This window comes from Erythranthe guttata, chromosome 1 (assembly GCF_056151865.1).
Source record: "Erythranthe guttata isolate IM_541 chromosome 1, IM_541, whole genome shotgun sequence".
NCBI classification, from domain to species: Eukaryota; Viridiplantae; Streptophyta; class Magnoliopsida; order Lamiales; family Phrymaceae; genus Erythranthe; species Erythranthe guttata.
The window spans coordinates 120,040-136,651 of NC_142533.1; the positions used below are offsets into that span (position 1 = coordinate 120,040).

General features: G+C 36.0%; 5 protein-coding genes across 7 annotated transcripts; 1 reads left to right on the forward strand and 4 right to left on the reverse strand.

Annotated features, from left to right (window-relative positions):
* Nucleotides 1–780: 780 nt before the first annotated feature.
* Nucleotides 781–3,588, forward strand: GUS3 (glucuronidase 3). The gene is made up of 9 exons (XM_013002387.2): nt 781–1,137; nt 1,521–1,557; nt 1,636–1,819; nt 1,891–2,039; nt 2,145–2,375; nt 2,461–2,650; nt 2,737–2,862; nt 2,963–3,062; nt 3,153–3,588. Exons 1-9 carry the CDS (start codon nt 856–858, stop codon nt 3,537–3,539), a joined length of 1,686 nt encoding a protein of 561 aa, XP_012857841.2. The 5' UTR covers nt 781–855; the 3' UTR covers nt 3,540–3,588.
* A 48-nt stretch (nt 3,589–3,636) lies between these two features.
* On the reverse strand, nt 3,637–6,813 carry LOC105977116 (cysteine--tRNA ligase, chloroplastic/mitochondrial). Of its 2 annotated transcripts, none has more exons than XM_013002386.2 (9): nt 6,420–6,813; nt 6,212–6,279; nt 5,894–6,055; nt 5,643–5,813; nt 5,112–5,393; nt 4,834–4,959; nt 4,494–4,697; nt 4,266–4,367; nt 3,637–4,148 (listed from the first exon to the last, which is right to left on the reverse strand). In XM_013002386.2, exons 1-9 carry the CDS (start codon nt 6,496–6,498, stop codon nt 3,903–3,905), a joined length of 1,440 nt encoding a protein of 479 aa, XP_012857840.2. In that variant the 5' UTR covers nt 6,499–6,813; the 3' UTR covers nt 3,637–3,902. The 2 variants fall into 2 exon arrangements, with proteins under 2 accessions (XP_012857840.2, XP_012857839.2); XM_013002385.2 differs by having other exon boundaries at nt 6,212–6,275; nt 6,420–6,807.
* A 691-nt stretch (nt 6,814–7,504) lies between these two features.
* Nucleotides 7,505–11,086, reverse strand: LOC105977007 (Galactosyltransferase family protein). The gene is made up of 12 exons (XM_088825158.1): nt 10,678–11,086; nt 10,543–10,606; nt 9,595–9,644; nt 9,281–9,471; nt 9,095–9,155; nt 8,863–8,935; nt 8,603–8,726; nt 8,423–8,510; nt 8,201–8,251; nt 8,048–8,119; nt 7,864–7,976; nt 7,505–7,781 (listed from the first exon to the last, which is right to left on the reverse strand). Exons 1-12 carry the CDS (start codon nt 10,806–10,808, stop codon nt 7,759–7,761), a joined length of 1,041 nt encoding a protein of 346 aa, XP_088681284.1. The 5' UTR covers nt 10,809–11,086; the 3' UTR covers nt 7,505–7,758.
* A 211-nt stretch (nt 11,087–11,297) lies between these two features.
* Nucleotides 11,298–13,182, reverse strand: LOC105977121 (ER membrane protein complex subunit 7 homolog). The gene is made up of 7 exons (XM_013002394.2): nt 13,036–13,182; nt 12,784–12,827; nt 12,440–12,548; nt 12,186–12,249; nt 11,979–12,095; nt 11,779–11,878; nt 11,298–11,582 (listed from the first exon to the last, which is right to left on the reverse strand). Exons 1-7 carry the CDS (start codon nt 13,107–13,109, stop codon nt 11,485–11,487), a joined length of 606 nt encoding a protein of 201 aa, XP_012857848.2. The 5' UTR covers nt 13,110–13,182; the 3' UTR covers nt 11,298–11,484.
* Nucleotides 13,183–13,406: 224 nt separating this feature from the next.
* LOC105977120 (hypothetical protein) lies at nt 13,407–16,569 on the reverse strand. 2 transcript variants are annotated; one of them, XM_013002389.2, is made up of 8 exons: nt 16,205–16,569; nt 15,037–15,420; nt 14,734–14,951; nt 14,535–14,605; nt 14,345–14,446; nt 14,116–14,233; nt 13,885–14,020; nt 13,407–13,801 (listed from the first exon to the last, which is right to left on the reverse strand). In XM_013002389.2, the coding sequence occupies exons 1-8, from the start codon at nt 16,283–16,285 to the stop codon at nt 13,739–13,741; spliced, it is 1,173 nt and encodes a 390-aa protein (XP_012857843.2). In that variant the 5' UTR covers nt 16,286–16,569; the 3' UTR covers nt 13,407–13,738. The 2 variants fall into 2 exon arrangements, with proteins under 2 accessions (XP_012857843.2, XP_012857844.2); XM_013002390.2 differs by having other exon boundaries at nt 14,535–14,602; nt 16,205–16,566.
* Nucleotides 16,570–16,612: the final 43 nt, after the last annotated feature.

Here is a 16,612-nt window from a genome sequence, read left to right on the forward strand (position 1 = left end):
TCGGGCCTCCGAGACTTTTCACGGTTCGTTCTACCAAGCCCAAGCATTAATAATTCTTGAGAAAACAGTTTTGGATGGATCAATTGGCTCTACTGTCTGAAAATCTTTGTATCGTAACTTGGTCACACCACACACCACACCATTTGCATGATTATATATGTACAGCATGTATGTATGTATGTATGTTGACATATTATTCGATCCCTAATATAGTATTATTATATATATATAACTTATCTAATTATACACCTCCAATCAACTTGTAATGTACCTGTAATCAAATCTGGACTGGATAACATACTCAAATAATACAAAGCTTTTGTACCTAATTAATTAATTAATTCCACTAAAACCAATGAAAAGATCAACTGCCCCGGCCCTAATGATGGATGAAAAGCTGATTGATTAATTATTCCAATATAACATAATATGCTGCCAATTTAAAAATATTGATTGATTTTTATATAATGCGTCGTTATCATGAATTATTACAACTGGAAATATATAGAGATAGAAGCAGCATGCATTGTGATTGATGAAGTTGACTCATTTTTTTAATTTGGTTGGTTTAGAATATTATGTTGTGTTGCCTTTGATTCTTAGCATCATATTATTATTCAAACGATCATCATCTTTTTTTATTCAGATAAATAAATTTAAATACTAATATTTAGAAAGCAGCCCACTGGCCACATCTTTCTTGTTCACATGTCAAACACATCATAATTAACTATAAATACCCCTACCTATTTTCTTGATTGCCCTTTTTCTTATATATATATATATATATAATTCTTGATCTTTTTAAGAAACAGCTTAATTCTTCTTATTATCCATCCAGCAGAGTTGAATATAATGGGTTCTTCAGCGAGTGATGCTCGTAATTCGGACACACTACTATACGACATGGCTTCTTTATTAAAAATAATGGGGCTAAGTTTGTGGCTGTACTTAGCGAGCAGCCAAGGCTCAACAAGTAGTGTGTTTTCAGAGGTTAATGGAACAGTGCATATTGATGTTTCTTCTTCGATTGGATTTACAGATGAAGACTTCATTTGTGCTACTATGGATTGGTGGCCTCCTACTAAATGCGATTATGGAACTTGTAGTTGGGGAACTGCTTCACTTCTCAATCTCGTATGCTTTTTTTTTTTTAACTCAAATTCCTCATATTTATTTTCCTCGATCGCTCGGTTTCTTATTACTTGTTTCTCAATTAATGTTCTTCTTATCTTTCATCTATTTAAATTTCTGTATATTAATGACCTGTTGTTATATATTGCCAATCAAACAAATGTTGAATGTAATGGCATTTTTTTCGATAAAGTTTTCCTCCACTCAACCAGTAGTTGACTAGTTGAGTGCATGTCCAATAACAAAAATTCCACAATACATACAGTGACAGTGAAAAGGGCTCTTTGTCCCTTTTGATTTTATTTTCATATTAATGTAATTCTTCTAATTTTCAAAAAAAATAAAAAAAATTGTAATTCTTTTTTTTTTTTTTTTTTAATTTATAGGACCTAAGCAACAAGATTTTGGTAAACGCAATCAGAGGTACATTTCCTACCTATAAACAGTAAAAAAGAATAATAATGTGTGAGTGATAACTGATTAGTGATATCTGAAGTGCAGCATTTTCACCCCTGAAAATCAGAATTGGTGGAACTTTGCAAGACAAAGTGATATACCAAACAGCAGATGATCCGACACCATGTACTCAATTTCTTAGGAATAGTTCCGAGATTTTTGGATTTACCCAAGGTTGCTTGCCCCTATCTCGTTGGGATGACCTCAATAACTTCTTCAATATGACAGGGTATATATATTTTAATCGTTACGAACAATAAATTTCTCCAGCCTCGTGACTTTTTCTTTAAACGTTTGCAGAGCAGAGATTATCTTTGGGTTGAATGCATTAAACGGGCGAACAATTGGATCAGATGGGAGTTGCACTGGAGCTTGGAATTCAAGCAATGCAGAGTCCCTCATAAGGCACACAGTCAACAGTGGCTACGCTATCTACGGTTGGGAGCTTGGTAAGAATTCTCGATAAAATCGGTTAAAGAACCTATGCATGTTATTCCTTCAACTTTTTCATTATAAAAATAATAATAATATGGGGTTGCTTTTTTGAATGTCAGGAAATGAACTGAGTGGCCGTGGAATTGGAGCAAGTGTTGCAGCAGAGCAATATGCATCTGATATAATCACTCTTCAGAAAACAGTGCAAGATATATATAAGGGCTTCAAGACCAAGCCACTGGTCCTCGGTCCAGGTGGTTTCTTTGATGCAAATTGGTTCACAAAATTCGTTAAAGGAGCTGCAAGCTCTCTTCAAGTGATCACGCACCACATTTACAACCTTGGTCCAGGTATCTTTTAGTCTTAATTCATCACATCAGATCGATCAGATGATGGAATGGAATTATTAATCAGTAAACTTATATTGCAAACAAGGGGTGGATGATCACCTGATAGAGAAGATACTGGATCCATCGTATCTTGACGGTGGAGCACAGCCATTTAGGGATCTCCAGAAGATTCTCAATAGTTCTGGAAGTTCAACTGTTGCTTGGGTTGGTGAAGCTGGAGGGGCTTATAACAGTGGCCGCAATCGTGTCACTAATGCATTTGTCTTCAGCTTCTGGTAAGAAAATAACAAAAATCTTCATAAATATTTGTTTTGCTTTTGTCATAAATGACTCGATCTTATTTTGTTTGGGATTGGAAAAGGTATCTGGATCAGCTGGGGATGTCTTCTTCTTATGATTCCAAAACATATTGCAGACAGAGTCTTATTGGTGGAAACTATGGTTTACTCGACACCAACACTTATCTCCCTAATCCTGATTACTACAGGTGATTTTTAGTTTCGTGCTGCATTACCTTTGTGTTATTTATAATGCTTAAAGTAGAGAAATGAAATTACACAAACTCCCCATTGATGCATTTCTTGTAGTGCACTTCTTTGGCACCGTCTGATGGGAAGAAATGTCCTATCGACAAGTTTTGAAGGGACGAAAAAGATACGGGCATATGCTCACTGTTCAAAGAATTCAGTAAGCAAATTATTCTAATCATATATATATTTTTTTTCAGAGATGGGACCTAACTAATTAGATCGCCTATGATCAATGAATGCGACACAGATTGGAATAACGTTGGTATTGATCAACCTGGACAAGGCGACTACAGTTGAAGTTGGTGTTTCAATTGAAAATTTCATATCAAACAAGACATCGACAGTAAAACAAATAGTTGAACAAACACGAAATACAAATCCCACGAGCAGATACAAACACAATGGTGAAATCGAGATGATGATGAGAGAAGAATACCATCTAACGGCAAAAGATGGTGATCTGCATAGCCAAACAATGCTTCTGAACGGGGAAATAATAAAAGTAAATACTTCTTCAGGAATAATACCTCCATTAGTACCTAGAAGAGTAATCTCCTCAGAACCAATGACTGTTGCTCCTTTCTCCATACTATTTGCTCAGATACCCTCCATTCAGGTGCCAGCATGTAATTAATGCATTGTCAAAGTGCTGTATTTGTATTGTATATATGTACTCACCCCAGTCACTGCTGATACCTGACAATAACTTTATAAATGGAACAAACGGAAAATATAGAAGAAGCCAGAACCAAATAAATGAGGAAAATTACAACTTATCATGTTGTTGATGTGAAAACGTTAACAATTTCAACCATCAATTTCGACGAGAATGATGAAATGGTGACATTTTGTTGGAATTTGAGTTTTCTCAACTAAACTCTAATTTCAATTGAATAACAGTCCACCCCAGTTAAGCTTTTTTTTTTTTTTTTTTTTTTTTATTTTAACATATGATCTAGCTCAAGAGTTAATAGTGGAATTTTACAATAATAAGGTATCAAGAAGTTGGTGGTGTAAGATGGTGGTCTTCTTGCAAAGGCAGAGGAATAGCTGGCCTCCAAGACGTACCCTCTGGGCTATCCATGAGAGCAATGCCCACACCTGCCAATTCTTTTCGGATTGTGTCCGACTTTTCGTATTCTTTATTTTTTCTCGCTACATTCCTTTCCTCAATCTTCTGCATAACTTCATTCTCCGTCAACTTTGCACGCTTTAGTGCATAATCACTCAGCTGCTTCAGTGCCTGGAATACGTACAACAACCAGCCATTTACATTTCCGAAAAAAAAAAGACATATAAAAATGTTATTTGGTAAATAAATGAAGTTAATCACAGTGAGAGACTAATTAATTTATTTTACCTCAGAGTAACTATCTGGCAAGAGCCCCAAAATATTAAGAATATTTCCGATTGTCTTTCCTAAAGCTGCAAGTGACTCTATTCTCAACTCTTGCTTCTTTCCCTGCACAAAGTACTCAGAGCTCATAATCATGCTCCATAAACCAGCCAACTCTAACATTTTGCAACGAGACGTAAACTTATGGTGCATAATTTAAAAGGAGTTCCAATAAGCTGAAACCAATACTACCTTGCGAGTATGTAGAAGATCGTTGAGGTTTTTCAATGGTTCAGACATTGCAGCCAAAGCCACAGTAGTATGAAGATCATCCGACATGGATGTCAGACATTCATCATGAAATTTGTTGATGCAAGTCTCAGTTTCTGATGGAATCGAATCCTTCAAACTGGCCTCGTCATAATTGGCCGTGATACTCTCACAATCATGTAAAGTCTGCATTCAGAATACGCTCAATTCATATAGGCGAAAATCAGGCCTAACTTCAGCATTTGACTTATAACCATGCCGTAATAGAACACCTAATACTATATAGCAAAATATCTAGTCAAGGGTTGAATAATTGTTATACCTGATAAATGTAGAAAATACGGTCGGATGCACTTTCAAGCTGTAGGTCTGAGTAATTGATTGGGGAACGATAATGAGTTCCCATAAGGAAAAGCCTCAAAGCCAGTGGATGGTACAGTTCTATAACCTGAAAATTAATTTAATGAGGCCTGACCACTAGAAAACTATATTTAAGACTACCACAGATAATTCGCAATAAATTAGTCCCATAAGCAACTACTAACAACAGTTTAAATGGGTGTATGTGTGTGAAAGAGAATGAATTCGTTACACCTGTACCTGTCGAATGGTGAAAAAGTTTCCAAGAGACTTAGACATTTTCTCAGAGTCGATGGTCACAAATCCATTATGAATCCAATAGCTAACGCTGCTTTCATGGCAAGCAGCACAACTTTGAGCAATCTCATTCTCATGATGGGGAAAAACAAGATCCATTCCACCACCATGTATATCAAAAGAATAACCTAAGTAAGCAGCACTCATTGCACTGCACTCAATATGCCACCCAGGCCTTCCAGGACCCCACGGACTTTGCCAAAAAGGCTCTCCTTTCTTTGCTGCCTGCAATAATACCAAATAATATCTCATCTCTTTTGTTAAGAAAAGTATGAGAACACATTGACTACAAAGCTAGCGAAACTCTCCGGTAAATTTAAATCTATGCCCGAAAGAAAGCCTAAAGAACAGCTACAAAATGCAATACGTGGATGGCATTCCACAAAAAAATGCCATTTAACATAAATAGAGCAGGCAGCATCATCTGGGAAATGTATAAATAAATTATAATCAAAGTTAAAACTAAGGACTCACTTTCCATAAAGCGAAGTCAGCTGGGTTTTTCTTCCTTGAGTTCACAGCCACTCGTTCACCTGCTCTGTTGTCTTCTAATTTACGCCCAGATAATCGACCATAATCAGGGAATTTGTCCACGGAGAAGTAAACATTGCCATCTATCGTGTATGCACACCCATTATCAAGTATCTAAGGAATACAAAAAAAGAGATTTTTATAGCCATGGATGAAAAGGAAGAATGAAAGTAAATCAAAGACGAGGAAAATACCTGTTTAATCATATCAATAATTTGCGGCATGTGATCAGAGACACGAGGTTCGACAGAAGGAGGAAGACAGTTTAGAGATGACATGTCAAGATGGAATTCTTCACAATATCTTCTGCTTAAACTAATTGGATCTTCACCCAACTCATTTGCTCTGGCAATAATCTACAGAAATTGAAAATGCAGACTCAGATGTCCTATCAACATACATAATAAAGAAGTAAAGAAATTAAGCTCTTCAAAAGAAGGCCAAAAAATGATCTAAGAAGAGGCAGACAATTTCCAACTGTAATGAACTCACTCACTCACTCACTCACTCACCTTGTCATCAACATCAGTGAAATTACGGACATAGTTGACCTCATAACCCAAGTAGTTGAGGTATCTGCCTAATTTGTGAAAGGAAATGAAGAAAATGTAATTAGTCAAAACAGTTTGGCATGAATAACTAGGAAATCCATAAAACAGATATCAAGCATAAATACTAAGACGTAAAACCCAAAAAAAAAGGAGAGAATTATAGATATACCTGTAGAGAAGGTCAAAAGCAACGTAAACGCGGGCATGGCCAATGTGGCTGAGATCGTATGCGGTGACACCGCACACATACATCCCTACTTTCCCTTCCAATTTCGGCTTAAACAACTCCCTTTCTTTGCTCATTGTATTATACAACCACATCTCCTCCTTTTTCCTTTTTCCAGAATAATTGCTGCTGCAATTATCTTCATCCTTGACATTATTTTCACAATGTGGCTGAGTTTTATTGACAGCACAAAAAGTCCGAAAGCGGAAATTGGTTTTGGAATGGACATATTTTGAGGTGAAGATTTTGCGTTGAAAGAGTGAGCGCCGAATCGGAATGAAGGGTTTCCACCATTTTTGTACAGTCGCCATTAGATTGTCTCTCTCTCTCTCTCTCTGGGGTATGTATTATGTGGTGCTGTCTGTGATGTTATCCGACGAACGAGAAAGGTCAGGGTCCGGTTCCGGTCTGTCCTTTTTTCCAATTTTAATATTATCCGAAAACGCTTAACACGACTTGTGCCAAGAGCTAAGATGCGATTTATCAAAACTGATTTTAAAAACGACTTGCTATTTGCGTTTTGAAAATTGCTATTTGTGGTTTATAACACAAAATAATTTCTCTCTAAAACCCCAAAACTTCCCAAAAAAATCAAAAAACCCCCCAAAACGCGTAAAAGCCCAACTTGGGCGCCCATTCATGCAGTGCACGCCCAAGTTGCGCGTGCAAGCTGCATTTGGGCATCCCATTCCGGGCGTTCGTACACGCTTTGGGCGCCCATCTTGGGCGTTCCAACATTTTTTTGCGAAAAAAAAAGCCCTACAAATCGATTTGTAGGGTTTTTTAACATGAAATTGGTTCCGTAATCGACCTAACCAATGCATATTACACATAAAAGAGTCGAAATTACATCAAAAAATCGAAGCCCAACCCTTCTTCAAGCTTGATTTCGATTTTTTTTTTTTTTTTGCTATTTGCAGTTTCGGGGGCTTTGGGATTTTTTTGGAAAGTTTTGGGGGGTTTTGTTATAAACCGGAAATATCAATTTTCTAACCGTAAATAGCATTTCATTTTTAAAATGATAAAACTAGGACTGCAAACACGTTTTACTACATACATGGCCAAGAAAAATTATCATTCTCTACATTGTCAAAATGGTATTGAGCAACTATAACAATTTAGCAATGTAAACAATTGATATTACAGTGTTTTGTAAGAATTGCTAACTAACAAACAATATTAGCAATGTAAAGAATGATCTAACTAATACTCTCTCAATGAACCTTCTTCGAATATTGGTCTGTCCACCACTACAACAGATTCATGCAGTTGCTCTTTCTTTTCAAACCAATGTACAAACCTTATCTGCAAACACCACCACCATATTTCATCAAATAACAAAAGTATACTGTATACATAAGAAAAGAATTAAGAATGAATATACTACCTTGGCCTGAGTAAGTACAACATAGACTAGTGTCGTCTATGTAGGTTGCTTGAAGACCCATCATCCACGAACCCACTGAAATATCATCATGTGCGTATGCCTTCAAAGATGCACTGCATTACACTACCGTTAGTACTTCAAAGAAGAATTCAACTTGCAAACAAACGCATTTAGGGCCGCTAACCTGTTAATGTTTACATACTGAGCCAAATTTTTCGAAAGTATAATGACAGGAGCAGCTGCATGCCGGAAGTACCTGATGAATAAACTTCCAAGTCATTCACTCAACAACTATTAACAACAAAATACTCTTCTTAACCTCTTTTGATGCACTTACGATTTCTGATCACCAAATTTCCACCAGTCTGGCTCATACCATGGTTTCCCCCTGAAATAAATCACAAGTCATTTTACGGCTTCGGATGTTGTACCTACCATAATGGTAGTGTTCATACTTCATACCAACAATTGTTAGAATAACCAGTACTGTTAAGCACCATTTATGTAAATAGACGATTCTCAAAACCAACTTAAGACAAATCAAGATAAAGTGCATTACTCTTCAACAACTACATCACCGGACTTCATGCAACCAATATAAGCACCATCTTGATCACGACGGTTTTGAAGAAGTTCAACCAGACCATCTGCCAAGTCGACAGATTTATCATCTTCATTACTCAAATAAAATTAGATAATTATGAGTTTCAAAGTCCCAAGTAGAATATTTAGAATATACCAAAATTAATATCAACATTGTCGTCGACTTTTACATAAAAATCTGCATCCCACATCTGGACAGCTGTGCCAAAAAAGAACTTTGCTTTCTTGGATAATTCCTCTTGAGCCTCCTCGTGATTATCCTAGCAAAACAGTAACTGTGTTCAGTAATACACATGTTACAAGTAAACTACCTCATAGGCAACTAAATTACAAATACATAAATTCCATGTAACAGTTATCAATGCAAATAATATAATTAGGGATTGAATAACTTACCAAAATCAAAAAGTCTTCCGTTGCACGGTTTTCTTCGTCAATATTGCGGTCCAAGCTGTCACCACGATTAGGACTGCGAATCCAAGCAACTGAGTGATCATGCAACTTCTAGTTGATAAACTGATCAATATCTAGTGTGATAGTGGGGATTTACTAAAGAGACTGGAATCAACGTAAAAACAAGTGTCATGCGGTACTTTTAAGAAAGAAAATGCTAAAGTAAGTGGGAAACCTTCGTCCAATCACAAATCGCACAACAATCCCTCTTTTCTCAAGATTTGATAAAATATCAGCTGCAGTCACAATAATTTAAATATAATATTCAGACCTCGCACTCTGTCAGTCAATAGTGCAATATAGCATACTAAAGGCATCATAATTTGAGAGCTTAACGCATAGAAAATGAATTTTGACAAACCTTTGGACATCCAAGAACCCCTGATGGTATTGCGTCGCAAACGACCCCCAAAACCAGTATAAACTCCAATAACAGCAAGCAACTTTTTACCAGAAGAAGATCCGCTTTGCTGCAGCTGGTTCTTAAGATAACCTTGGCTCTTTGCTAATGTCAATTCCATCTCAGTTTCAACAATTCTCCTCTCCAAATCCCTAAAATGTTCATCAATATGAGTCTAGTATTCCTTATGACTACAACCACAAATAACTTACGCATCAGGTAAAATATTTTATGCATATGCATCTGGAAAGAAGTGGAGCCATGATAATACGTACTTGCATCCGAGGACCATTAGTTTGTCTTCCATGGTAAGCACCTCCGGTCGCTGCCAGCATAAGGACAAACAATTACTCATAGTTTCCATTTTCCATTTATTTGTGATTCATGGACGTAAATACATATTCAGGGACACAGATAGATACATATACATTTTATGGTGGAGTCAACGCTAATTTATGTTTCCAAATCCACTATAATATATAATAACAACAGAAAAGGACAAAACTTGATGAATCTCTTACATCGAATCGACTAACCAGCACATAAAGCGGAAAATTAAAATAAGCAGAAAGATGTGATTGGTCACCACCCATTCCCGAGTCCCTAGTTAGCACACGTCTTAGTTCGAGTAATTCCTCTAAATCAAATAAGGCCTTGTTCTGATAGGCTTCAATAATCCAATCACAGTAGCATGTTAATCTAAGATTGCTAAAATCTATTGTTACCTCAATTGCATCGTGTAGATGAGATGTGCCATCTAGTAAACATATTTCCTTTTCAAGATTCTCTTCGGAAATAGCTCATGACATATTAATCATTTCACGCTTCCCCTATTGGCACAGTTGAAACCACATATTTCTGGAAGGCATATTGTGTATTTATCTCATTTGATCCACTATACTCAATAACCCCTATTTGCTGAAACAGGTTTCCTACTTGCATTTCAGGATGATGACCTTCCATCTGTACGATGGACTTCACAAAATATTATTTGCAGACTTTTATTCTGAATTCCTCTTTTTATTTGTTCCTTTTTTTTAGTACTGAATTCTTGAACAGGTAGCATTTTGAATTGAAACAGAAACTGAACCACCCGTAACTTATTTTTACAATTCAATACCTCGTAACACTTAGCCTCACAGCAATGTTCAAAGAAACCCATTCCAGAAACTAAATCACAAGGATTTAAAGGAAAGCAAAAATCAGATTTCGAGAAATCAAACCTGACCAGAATTCTTCTTCAACAAATTGGCAAGTATAATTCTGTTCTCCGCATCTTGCCACAACCTGAGATGAAGAATAATTGAGAAAGAAACAAAAAAAAAAATTGTAGCGATCAGAAAATGCAGAAAACATACCGGCCAGCAACATAAACCCAGGCAAGGCAAGAAAGAAAACCCATGAGAAGAGAAGATTTGGAGGTGTTCTGAATATTTTTGGATTTCGATCGCCTCTCCGATTTCGTCGTCACCGGCAAGCTGCTTTCCATTTTTATTTTTTTTTCAGTAAACAAATTGATGTGAACTCTTGATGAGTGAAGTGGGTTATAAACTCCAACAAAAGGTAACCGAAAAAAACAAAGACTAGTAAAATTGACGTTGCGAATTTTGGAGGTAAAAAATGAAACCGAGAAGAAATAAGAAGAGAGTGGTGGAACTTGGGAGGAGAGAGGGAGAGAGAGATGTTTGCTGTACTGGGTTGTTTCTCTCTCTATGGACCAACCAGATATGCAGCTGTGCTTGTGAGTTTACTTCATGGCCCAGCAAACTTCTTTTGCAATTTTATATCATTTTTATGTTTTTTCCTTTTTTGCCTTACCAATTTGATCTTTTTCTAACGGAAAAATAAAATAAATTTAAAATAAAAAGGGGTGATTTAAGGTGCTAGAATATTAATAAATTTCAAAATTGATTTATAAAATTTATACTCCAAAGTTGAAACTTGAAAGATTGACACAAGGAAATTCGAAATTCACTAATTGTCCTATTCAAACTTTCTTCAAATAAAATTAAACAACCAAGTCTGTGTGGATACAACTTCAGAATATTCGAATTCATTCATACAAGTGTAAGGAAAAAATGCAAACAAATAGCTAAGAATTATTGATAAGAAACAGAAAATCCTATCATGTCATGTCTACTTCTTCCGATATTCTTCTTGAATGTCTAATTTGCACGCTGTGCAGCTCCGCCTAGAAAGTTTGCAAGCGACGGAACACCTTGGCTTCCCATTTCTTCTTGTGCTTTTTTCAATTCTTCAGCATCTGCACCACATAAATTATACAAAGTGAAGTTAAATTATATGCGAGAATACTTGCAATATATCATCAACTAAATACATGAATACCAAATCCCTAAACTTTATATGCTAAAGATAATCAAAATCAACTAACTCAACAGAATAAAGTTATAGCGGAAGGAAGATTATTGATCGGAGAAGAGAATGCATAAAAAACTTACCAACTAATTTAGGCATCAAAAACATGACAATCACCATAAATCCCATCATCAGACCCATCGGGCTTTTAAGTATGGACATTACATTGAATGGTTCTCTCCTCTGCAAATTATGACATGAAAATCAATCATGATTAACTTTCAGATTAAACAATTACGTGAGCCAAGTAATTCAGAATACAGGTCTAGAAAGTCAAAATAACCTCATAATATTGTTCTTCTCTAAAAGGCTCCAACACAAGCTCACTCAATACTCTCCTGTTCTCTGTTAAAGCTGCTTGCACCTTACCAGGATTCCTGGCACTGACATCAATTCTCACCTGAAACAAAACCAACCAACAATTTTGCCATCATGTTTGATAGTTAACGACGCTAAACAAAGAATTGAAGAAGTAAATAATATATCTTACTGGAGAGAAGAAATAGCCAATAGAAGCCACTTCAATAAGATGAGTTCCTGCTGGCACGTTATGGCTTGAAAGATAGTTAAAGAATTACTCTTTTTATTCATCAATTACCATGTTTTTAACAACTTAATTTATAGATATAGTGATTCTACTATTCATTCTTTCAAATCTACAGATCAAGCTAAACAAAAACATAATACTAAACCAATACATCAAGCCCCAAATCGATGAGCAAAGAGACAGAGATTGTAGGATACAATGAAAAATATCCATCCGGCCTCAGAAAGGTGACTTGTTGACCACCATTAAGTATAACTTTGACATTTGAAATTTTTGCTGGGAGCCCTAATCCAGCAGCACTGAACCCTTTTGGAACAAAACATTAAACATAGGAAATCAACAATTAGGATCACAGCAATATTTATGCTTGAATAAAAGAAAAGAAATAGAAAAACAACACCAAATTGCGGTGGGAAACTCCCTTATTGAATTACTATAAATGCTGGAATAGGATCTTAGGAAAAAATCGAAACTTTGGAAGCAATTATAAGCTCATCCGTAGAAAAAATCAGATGTAAATAGTAGAAGAAAGAGACGGTACCTGGAAATCTAACTTTACCATTTATACTATATCCCTCGACATTCCTACAGAAACAAAAAAGTAATAATTCAGCAAACAAGAACACAGAGGAACCCAGCTAAGGGTATCCAAAAGAAACGACGTTGAAGAAGAAATACTAAAATACGGTACGAATTAAAGGGGGGGGGGGGGAATATGGTTTTCGACCTATAATTTAGCAAACAGAGAAAGAAAATTGAAAAGGGAAATCCAATTAGGGAGAAGAAGTATTACCCATCAGAGATCCCGAGTGCGGAAGGTAGAAGAAGTAAGATCAGCGAGAGAAAGATCAAGTATCGGGAGGCCATGGAATCGACAGAGAGAGAGAGAGAGACAGAGAGAGAGAGGTGGTAACAGAGAATAACGAGAAGTACAAGGGTTGGACTTGAATTTATTTCTGTTTGGTACTAATATTTATCATTATTTTCTTTATGCCCCCGCCTTTTTCTCGTCTATTTCAATTAGGCATAATAATATACTAATAGTCCAACTAGGATTGTTTTTGCTATTTTTTTTTTATTTTTTTTTTATTTTGTTTAATCAACTGTTAGTGGGCGTCGTACTAATGGACCTTTCGTAATGGATCTTTCCTAATCAAATCGAATAACAGCAAAAAATGAATTATATAGAACTTGTATTAATCATACACACATTGTTGCCTGAAGAATAACATATACAACAATAGCCCAATACTATAGCCAATCAATGAATAAAGGTGGAAAAATGGAAACCAAGTAACGTGATCGAGGAGCCTAAAGATCAGCTAATAACAACTTGAATAACTGTTTACTACATGCTACATCCGATACCGATGATGAGGTTCTCCAATCGAAAATTCAAAAATCAACAAGAATCAATGGGAAATTGCTCTCAGATTCGGCACTTGCACAGTTAGTACATTTATATCTCTGTTCATCGGAACCCAATATCGATTTTGTTATAAACCCAAAATTTTCGAAAACCAGTCCGAAAGGTTGGCTATTACAAATCCTGCAAATACCTGCAATGTAATCCCAAGCAGAGAAATAAGGACCAAAGCTCATATATGTATGTATGTATGTATGTATGTACGTATTTAGTTACCTGAACAGAGCCAAGTACGTATATAGCAGAGTAATGCCGTCCATGAATCATCATATCAGCCATCATGGCAAGTGGAATGGTGAGGGACATGCCCAACGTAGCCACCACGGGTGTTGTCCACACAACAGATAACGCCCTGTCGGAAACATATATCTATTAAGATTAACTAACTGTCTTGGCTTTCAAGTTCCAACTAAACTGGAAATATTTGTAATTTTCAATTTCACGCACCAAAAATAGTCGGAAAGAACGCTTCCAACAAGACCATTAGCAATAACAACTTCATCCATCTTAGCAGAGTGTGGAATTGTGAATTTTGGTTCTATACCCAAAGCAGTCAATGGCCATACTGAAATGAAATTTCAAAATTTTATTACCAATTAAATAACCACGTCGTCACAAATCTGAGATAATAAAGACAAAAGACATAAGACGACAAAGCCTGTAATACAATTATTACCAAGCCACCAAAGTGCCACAAGTGTAAACAGTCCAATATAACCAAACAACCTCTGCACATCAACCCTTTCCCCTTCCTCGCCCGAAAACTTCTTCAGAAGTACTGCGCACCATTATTATTACATACATAAAAATATGACCATTGAGTAATAATATAATATGGTTATTAGTTAATTTCATTAATTTATTACCTGTAAAGAATCCATATGACACAGCTGATAGAAGTCCGAAAAGATCCCCCACGAGAGAGCGTTCCCCACTTCTTTTTAACAGAAACAAAAAGTTGAACCATCAGTCAAGTCAATTCCCTGAAATATACAATTACAAACGCAAAACTGAGGAATAAACATGAAATCGAAACATCAAGTGCTAACAGTGAAATATACTTACGAAGAGATATTTAGTTCAGACTCATCAGTTGCCCAAGTTTTTCCTAGGGTTGTCATGGCAACACCAGCCATGCTGACAAACACAGCAACAACCTTTGGAATATTCAGGGAATCTTCGCCCAAATATGCACCAATAAAGAGAGTAAACAATCCTGAGGTAGATGATAAAACTGTAGTACTTGCTACACTTGTACGTGCAAGAGCAGCATTTGATAAGTACTGCAAGACAGTGTAAACGGAAAATGTTTTTAACTTCTAAAGATAAAAAATAATTATCAAAGAGATATGGCAAGATGGGAATTACCTCAGTGATAAACCAAAGAGGGGCAAGATAAAATCCGTAAGTAGCGATTTCTTTGGTTGTGATTTCTTTTTCAGGTCTGATAATTCTAGCATCATCCCCTTGTTTAGCAACCAAAGGCTTTCCTTCTTGATGTTCTGAAAGGTCTAAATCACTGTCTTTTCTGTTTAAGGATCCCTGAATTTCAATTTCAAATATTTGCTGTCCCCCGATGTACTTCAAAGGAGAGCCAATTCCGGGACGGGTGTCATCATTTATGCATTGGGAGCGTCTCTTCAGAAAACGATATATCCAATCCTTAATAAATGCTATTGGAAGATAAATCACCATCAGAGAAGCTCCCAGATATGTGACTGCAAATGGTTGCTTATAGTCTGTGAAAATACCCTGTTTAAACAACAATATTTAAAAATAAAACGATATATGCACTGCTTCTGTTACACTGATTAAGAATAAGTTACCTAAATCACATCAAAGAATACCTACTTCTTGACTAAATATCACAAGAATCGTTTTAGTTTCCCTAAGCCGAGGATAATAGTTTTGCAATTAACAGATTTCAATTGCTTTACAGAGTCCAAGTCTCCTCAACCCCAAGATGTCTCATTAATAAAGGAAAAATAAACCTACACATGCTGAAATTCTCGACGAAAAGTAAGTAAGACTTCAACTTTGTGATTGACTTTCAAACATAGCAATTTACAATTTGAACACAACCTGCAACGAATTAGGTGTGTGGACAACAATCTGGTATAAGAAGCATATATGAAAACATTACAAGCAAGAAAGGGTCAGATATTGTTTCATCGTACACATGTCATATTTTGTCAATGTCAGTAAATGGACTCTCAAGACAAACTGTCCAGGAAGTAGGTTGTACTCAACAATTGTGATTGGTGTATTCTGAAGCTTAAGATTTGATTGGTAGACAGATTTGCCATTATAGAACGAACACTCAATACCTAACATATTTAGCCTCCAGAGAGAGGAATTGAAACATGAAACAATGAAATTCTAACTAATAATATGATATGCGTGTTCATACCAAGTTTCCAGAATACCCATCCAAATAATATCGATATAATCAACAGAGACAACTTAAATCTCAGCTAATTAATTTAATAATACAGACCTTAAACTTGAAAGAGAGAGGAGAGAGAAGAAAGGAGACCTGTGTAACCTCAGCGGAGGTAACCCAAATAACGACAACAGCAGCAATTAACAGCAGACCAGCCTTGTACCTCAACCCCATCACAGATTCAACAAAAATACAGACGCCAAAAAATGATCTTGTTCAAGATCTTGTAAATCCCAACGTAACCGACAAAGGAACAAGCACCCAATTATAAGGAACCACCAAAAAAAAAAAAAAAGAAAAGAAAGGTGTATCAGTATGAGTGAATATGAGTCTGTTAGGTTGGTCGAATTAAGCAGAGGAAGTAGATCGATGGTGAAAATGGAATGCGTAAACAAACAAATAATTAAGGAATTAGAGATGTGGGGGAAAGGATGAATGATTTTGATTATACTGTTAATAGTCTGTTTTTTACGTTATTCACATTTATTAATGGTCAACTAA